The 7,628-nt window shown below is 42.5% G+C and overlaps 1 protein-coding gene across 1 annotated transcript in view; it reads right to left on the minus strand.

Annotated features, from left to right (window-relative positions):
- Positions 1-527: 527 nt before the first annotated feature.
- dipk1c (divergent protein kinase domain 1C) overlaps positions 528-7,628 on the minus strand; it is a 40,340-nt gene continuing 33,239 nt past the window's right edge. The window contains exons 8-10 of the mRNA XM_031753195.2: positions 4,512-4,676; positions 1,843-1,917; positions 528-1,334 (exon numbers count right to left, since the gene is read on the minus strand). Of these exons, the coding sequence (XP_031609055.1) occupies positions 1,113-1,334; positions 1,843-1,917; positions 4,512-4,676 (462 nt within the window). The 3' untranslated portion in view covers positions 528-1,112. The remainder of the gene's footprint in view (positions 1,335-1,842; positions 1,918-4,511; positions 4,677-7,628) is intronic.

Consider the following 7,628-nt stretch of genomic DNA (forward strand, 5'->3'; position numbering starts at 1 on the left):
CAAAGGACCCCCTGGTGATCCTCTAATCACATGCGCCAAGGTGTGAAAGCGGGTGTGGTACCTAATCAGCCAGGGTTTCGGGTGAGCTCATTGTGAAACCTGGCCCCACCTTGTCATGTGAATTCCTGAGGTCAGATGGCCCAGGATGTGAGTGGGCGTTAAGGCGTCTGGGGAGGGAACTCAAAACTGGATTATAGATGGCAGACAGTTGGTGTCGTAAACCACCGCCTCTGTTCAAAGATGGTCGCTCACAGTGGACATAGATGGCCTCTTTCACTCCTCTTTCAAACCATCTGTCCTCTCTGTCCAATATGTGAACTGTCCACTGTGAGCGACCATCTTTGAACAGAGGTTTTCTTTGCAAACTCCTTTGACTACGATGACCTGGATGACTGAGAACCTTCACAGACATCATTTAAACATGTTTATTTTCTACAGTTTCTCTTCAAATGAGAGAGCTTCTTTTGAATAATCTCACTGAGACTAACCGGTAACGTAAAAGGAAAATAAATCTGCACGGATACACGGTTCTGTGACGAGATGACACGTGAGGCGTCGCTGAATGTTTCCACACCCGCTGTGACCCAATCAGACGTTCCCAAACGAGCACCTGGATGCTCTTGAGCTAAAGGTGATGGATGGAGGTCAAGTTGTTCCACAGCAAACCAGTTCTTAGATCAAAGTTCTCTTTGTTGGAGGTAAAGTTGGACCTGTCCTGAACTCCACCTTAAGTTCTGCTTAAATTTTACAAACTGGGAAGGATGAAACGTCCTCCACGGGGAGCGTGGCAGCGAGAACACCGTGATTTCTGTGTGTGTGTCCAAAACTGTTCATCATGATAAGAGTTTGAGTCACACTGAGGCCAAAAGTTTCACTGTGTGTCTCTTTGAGATGCAACCTCCTGCAGGAGTCACTTTGAGTTATACTCAAAGAACAGGAGTGGCTCAAACTCTGGTTCTGGACCCAAAAATGTGTCAGTGGATGAGCCTTTTGCCATCAGTGAGGGGCCAGTCTTACCTGGGGTCTCTGCCCATGAAGAGACCTGTTGATGGTTTTAAAACGTTCTCTGGTTTTCTGAGATGCTCCGCCCATATCGACCTTCTCATTACAGCTCAAAAGTTCAGCGCAGTGTGGGCGTGGCCTTTCCCCTCCCACGCCTCTACACTTTCATCTGAAGTTCCTCCCTCCTGGATGAGGCGCTTCAGGACGCTGAAGAGGCGCTGATGGACGTCCCTGCCTCCTCCTCTTCCTCCACCACCACCTACGTCCTCCTCTGACTCCTCCACGCCCCCTTCAGTTGCTGAACACTCCTGCAGAGCTCGCTGCAGCTCCACCTGATGGAAAAAAGACAGTTTCAACACCAACATCACATCTTAGTGTCTAATCCACAAAACTCAGGACTTTAACTGCTGTCCTACATTAGATAATTTGCAGTTCATCAGTGTTTGCAGGAAAGCTGGGATTAAAGTCAGCTCAGAGTCGGATTTCATCCCTGAAACCAAATTATTATCCCTCCATCACTGGAATTCCAGAATGATGCTGGTACTAGTTTCCCTTTAACGTTGGAGCTTCCTGGCTGAGGTTGTATTAAAATGATCTCTGAATCTACAGAAACACTACTGGCTGCTTTGATTGGCAGGAGTCCTCCACATGTTGCTGTCATTAACCCGGACCTCTGCACTGTGGATGTGCTGGAGCATTTGTAATGGCTTGGTGTGGAGTACAGTCCAGCTGATATGGTTCACAGACACAGGAGGACATGCTGGTGTGACAGAGCTGGATGCTGGGATGGGGTGAGATGGAGGCAGAATGAACCTCTGAAGATGTTTTCAGATACATTACCTGCAGAGGGAGCGCTGCTTTGGCCCCAAGCAGCGTGGGAGAAAACCAAGGTCTAAAAATCTTCTCACAGATCACCTGAAGATGAAGAGGAAAAAGTCACAAATCACACATCAGACTCTCCAATTAGATGAAAGAGCCAAACAGGTGCCAGCTACGTAATCACAGAGGAGAAGAAGAAATCAGCAAAAAAGGAAAGTTTACACGTAAAGAAAAGTGAAGAAAAAGAAGAAGGAGAGGTAATCACGGAGGAGGAGCAGTGAGTCTCAGCAGCACCTGATTGGTTCATCTGTATGCAGATGACATCACACACACACACACACACACACACACACACACACACACACACACACACACACACACACACACACACAATGACTTCTTTCTCTGCAGAGATGATTGGCAGGTTGAGGGTCATCGCTGGGTGCGCCCAGGAGACACCTGTGGAGCCTCACTTCGGCCAATAGGAAGGCAGCATGTTGTCCGCATGTCATCATCACTCATCTTCATCTTCTCCTTTCTTCTTCGTCTCTTTGTTCTTCGCCTCCTTTCTTCAGTTTTGGTTCAGTTGTCAGTTCAGCTGTTTTCTCTCCTCTTTTGTCTCTTTGTTCTTTTTTCTTCATCACCTGAACTCTTTCCCACTTCCCTCCTCTCTGCTCTGACTTTCTCTTATTTGTGGTGATAACTGATTTTGTTCTGTCTCTGGTTTCTGTTACTTTCTTTTAAATTTCAGCTTCCTGTCCTCTCTCCTGTGATCCGTCCACTCCGTTAGCTTCTACGGTTCCCGCCTCAGACGTCGCCGTGTTTGCGCCTCCGGTCGTCACCTGTTAGAGAAACAGTTTCCGTCCGTCTCATATTTAAACGTCCTCCTTTGGTGGATGAATGCAGGTATCACGTATCACGAGTCATGTGATACGGGGCGATGAGAGTCTGTCCTGGTGTTGTCACGGCGATGGCGATGATGACGGAAATGTTGGGCTCAGCTTCTTGTGTCCTTTGTCCTCCGAGTTTGACGGGCCAATGAGTCAAAACAACTTAAAACTAACACAGATAATAATAATAATAAATTATAATATTATTATAATATACTACTACTACTAACAATAATAATAATTCTTATTATTATTATTATTAGACTTTAGATTTGTGATTATAATTTGATTTAAAATAATTTAAAGGTAAAGTAATTTATTAAAAGTAATTGTAAATGATTTAGAGAAATTCTCGAGATTATTTCACTTTTCTTTCACGTTTCTTGCTTTAATTCTTTAAAATTATAAATAATGAAAATACTCTCCTAACATCCTCAGTTTAATAATAAAATAATTTTGAACAGCAATGAAACAACAATAATCATAATTCTGTAAATAAGTAAAGAAAAGGAGAAACCACAGCACAGCAACTGTTGGAATAATAAAGACGACAAATATCTGATGTGAGACTAAATCATGACCTCGTGCTGTAACTCATTCTGTGTTTTTGTTTCCAAGCAGATGACAAATATAACTCTGTCATTTGTGATGAAAACTTAGATTTGTTAATAGTTTTTTTTCATATCTAGAGAATAAAAATGTGTCTAATGTGAAGCTGCAGAGCGACGAGCCAGAAACTCCAAACTTATGCAAAAGTTTAGATTTAAAAATGGACTTTTTATGTGAAACACAATCAGATGAAATATTAAGAACATAAATATTTTATTCCCATCAGAGGATCTCAGACATGTGAGAGCAAAGGTCACGACCCCCACACGTCGTTAACCGCTCGTTAACAGTCATAAACAATTAAAAAGAAGTAGTTCATAAATTAAAGTAATAAACTGCATGAATCTGAATCGTGTCGACTCTTCAGGTTTTATTCGTAGATACAGAAGTAAAAACGGCAGAAATGAAAATTAATTTTTCAGTATAAAATTTTTCACTTTGTTCTTTGAAAGTTATTTTATTGATCAAATGCATTTAAAAAAGAGAGAAAATCGCTTCCTCAGCAGCAGTGAGCCAGCAGACAAAATCACCTGCACAGGTAAATAAACAGGTTGAAACTCTGCCTGTCAGCAGGATCAGGCCAGTCAGTAATTATCATTCCACACTTTTCCACACGTGTAATTAAAAGTTGTGGACGATCGACGGTGGAAGAGGAGAAACAGACCAACCCTGTAATTTGCTGCAGAGCGAGCCGACGGCTCAGCGCTCGCTCCGAGGAATCAAAAACATCCACACAGGTGGAAAAAAGACTCGGAGAGGAACAAAGACACTTTTAATTTTAGACGCTTTTGTTCCTCAGAGTTCTGCTTAATTATACAAAATGATTTTTATTTAATATAAAACTTTTTAGTCAGTTTACTTTCTCTGCAGACTGAAAGTTTTATCATTAACTATCATTTTACAAAAAACACAAAACTCGTCACCTGATCATTTTGTACAGTAAATAAATAAACATAAATAAATACATAATAATAATAATAATAATAATTTCATAAAAAAAGGACTCAAAGTGTTAAACTGAACGGACTTTGATGGTTTGGTCATGTGACCGCTGCATTTGCACGAATAAAATCACACAAAATTAAAATGTCACAATAAAATACATTTTCAGCAGATTTTTACAAAATAAAAGCCTAAAGCAGGAACAGAAGAGCTGAAAGGGTCACAGTGAGGTCACAGGGCCTCGCTTACCTGCAGGTTGCTGTTGCTGCGCTGCGGGCTGCACCTGCGTTTGCTCAGGTTACACCTGGACGAGCAGTCGAAGAAGTTGCAGTCGTCGTCGCTGCTGCAGTTCTGTTCCAGGATGTCCCTCATCTTCGGCTCGAAGAACGCCATGTCCACATCGATCGCCACCACCTGCAGGACACACCAAAGGACACCCACCCGCAGGATAATCCACACTTTATTTTTTTAAAGGTGCAAAACTTTAACATGAGAAACAACCTGGATGTGCTCACGACCATCTCAGCACACTAAATAAAATAAAAAACGTGTTCCACATGACGAGCTCAGATCTGCCCGAAAAACCTGAAAATTCTGCCCTGGAGCTCAGAAACCTTCAGAAGCTGCGGCTCTATGAACACGGACTCTGTGGGCTGAGCACAAACACAGAGTGATGTGTTTGTGTTCCTCAAATATTAGGATGTGTGAACTGTGACGGCAGAGTTGGAGCTCTGTAGAAACAAAGCTTACTGTAAAAAACTGAGGATGCATGAAGTGAATGAAATCATGCTGAAACAATCTGTGTTTCAAACCTCAGACTGAAGGAATGAATTAAATCAACATCACAAAGTTTGGATACAATAACAGAAAATAGGTTAAGTGGTGTCACAGCTGAGGAGTGTCACAGTGAAGTGGGTTCATTTAAATGTTTACACATCATGAAATAATTATAAAATTTTTAATTAATTAGAATTTTAATTTGCTACCACAGAGAAGAGAATCCAATAAAAATGAGCCACTGACAACAAATATTCACTCCACTAAACTCGATCCAGTTTTTAGGACATGAAATTAAAATAAAAGAAAGCTTCTGATAAATTTATAAACTTCAAAAAGATTCTTTTCATTTCTATCACTCACTGTGAGACATTACAGATTCTTTTGTGTGGAGGAAAAGTGAAAGGAGTTTGAAAGGCCAAATGTTCCCCAGCAGTAAAATATTAAAACATGTTTTTCACATTTTAAAATCAATCAGATGAGTGATAAACACACCTCACACTCACACTTTAAATGTGTGTGTTCCTCCTGAATGTGGGCCTCAGGTGACTCCACAGTTAAAGCACATGTTTACTGCATTAATACAAAGTCTTCATAACTTCATGTCTCATTTTTACTTCAATGAGTGTTTTTCGTGCACATTTATGACTTCATCGTCTCAAAGAAAACTCACATCTTTCCCGAACTTGTGAGATTTTTTCTTTCATATTTATGACATCAAACTGAAGTTTGGAGGTTTTTCTGGGAGTAATAATCTGCTGGTCTGTAATTATTTAAATCACCCCGCTGCAGGAGAGACGCACTGACAGATGACAGATGAAAATCTTCCACAGACAGTTTCAGTTTTTACAAACAGCTTCGATCGTCTGGAACTATTTTCCGTGGTGGATTAATCGCCGTGCCGTGGTGTAGTGAGAGCCGCGCGTGTGTTGATGTCCTGGATTTTATTACCAGTTTGTAAGCAGCAGTTTGTCTCTGTGGCACAGAGCCTGTGTTTGGCAGTGCTCGGGAGGTCTGCTGGAAATAATCTGCAGATAAAAATCTCTTTAACGAGATGAAATGATTCCACTCACACCTGGAGTAAACGAGCGCAGGCTGCACGGTGGTTTTACGGTGCTGCCATTATTAAGTGAGGGCAGTTAAACATGTTCCATGTCAGCACTTTGACAGGAAAAACATTAATCCTGCGAAAACCGGGAGAACAATAATGAGCCTCTGCTTTACTTGACTTTTGTTGGCACTACAAACGCCTCATTTTTTCCCTTTAACTGCTCATTTTCCAGCGATCAGCGGCTGAACAATGAGAGATAAAATAGCTCAGGCTGAGCTGTGATTGTTGGCTGGAGTCCAGCGCCGACCTGAAGTGCTGCTGATTTAACAACAAACCATAAAAGCTTCAGATAACGCTGAGAAACCAAACCCTGCTCGGTTCCCTCCGTCCAGACGCTCCGGCTCTGATTTATGACCACAGGAAAAACACCGATGTCCACTTCTCATTCTAAAGTAAGCAAGCTTGTACTTTTAATTTTTACATTACAGATATTAATAAAGATGGATGAGAAGTTTGATTACGGGGTGATTAATGGGGACTTGGAGACGAGGACGTCTGGCTCCAGCTCATGGAAAACTTTATTTTTAGTCTTTCGAGTTTATTTCAGAAAAACCCGCCTGGAGCTTGGTCAGCGGGCCGAGGATCCATCAGAGGTGACAGCCGCTGGATTTGACTCCAGGCACGAGAACAAAGATGCTGAGAATATTTCATCTTTCTCAGAGTTCAGAGATCTTGTTGAATTTGAGGGTTGAATGAATGAACAGTCATCAAAAATCATAAACAGTCCTAAAACTCCACCCTCCAAGGTCTCTGTGTCCTCGTTCATATCTGGACTGCTTCCAGGCTGCTGCCAGTTCCTGGAAATCCCCTCTGATTGGTTCCCTCTGTGAGGCTGGATCGCCTCCACTCAGGCAAAGCCACGACCTCCACCCTGGACTTTATTTCGATGGTGTCCGTCAAGTTTTAGGGCGGTAAATCTGGGCAGTGACTGCAGTGCTTCCAAAGCAAAGGACCCAGGAGGCAGCAGTCACATGACTGTGGAGTGCTTGTCAAGACAGAAAAACTCATCATCCAGAGAAAACAAACCTGACACCTGATTTAAATTTGACCTCGGCTTTCTCAACACCGCCTCCTGTTTCACTTGGATCACTTCCTGAATTCCTCCCAACGAGCTGTTGAAGGTGATTTGCAGATGCAGACTGTGAGCGGTGAGGATGGGGTTTCAGAGAGACCTAAAAACACCTGCAGCACTCGAAGTTGTCCAGAGGTGCAGAGAAAATCATTTCCACATCAGTTTGGCCTCTCAGGTTGTCCCATCCTCTTGGTATGACTGCATGTGCTCGCCAAGGTGTTAAAAAGCTTTTCCATCTCCAAACATCTGCTTATAATTTCTGGTTATCCGAGATGGCAGCAGGCTAAGTGCAGAGGTCCTTTCAGCTGCAGTGTTTTTCTGACACACAACCTCGTATCTGCACGTGCCCAGAAAACTAATTAGATCCTTAAACTAACTCAGCTAGCTCCTCTCGATGCAACGGAGT

This window comes from Oreochromis aureus, linkage group 9 (assembly GCF_013358895.1).
Source record: "Oreochromis aureus strain Israel breed Guangdong linkage group 9, ZZ_aureus, whole genome shotgun sequence".
Classification (NCBI taxonomy): Eukaryota; Metazoa; Chordata; class Actinopteri; order Cichliformes; family Cichlidae; genus Oreochromis; species Oreochromis aureus.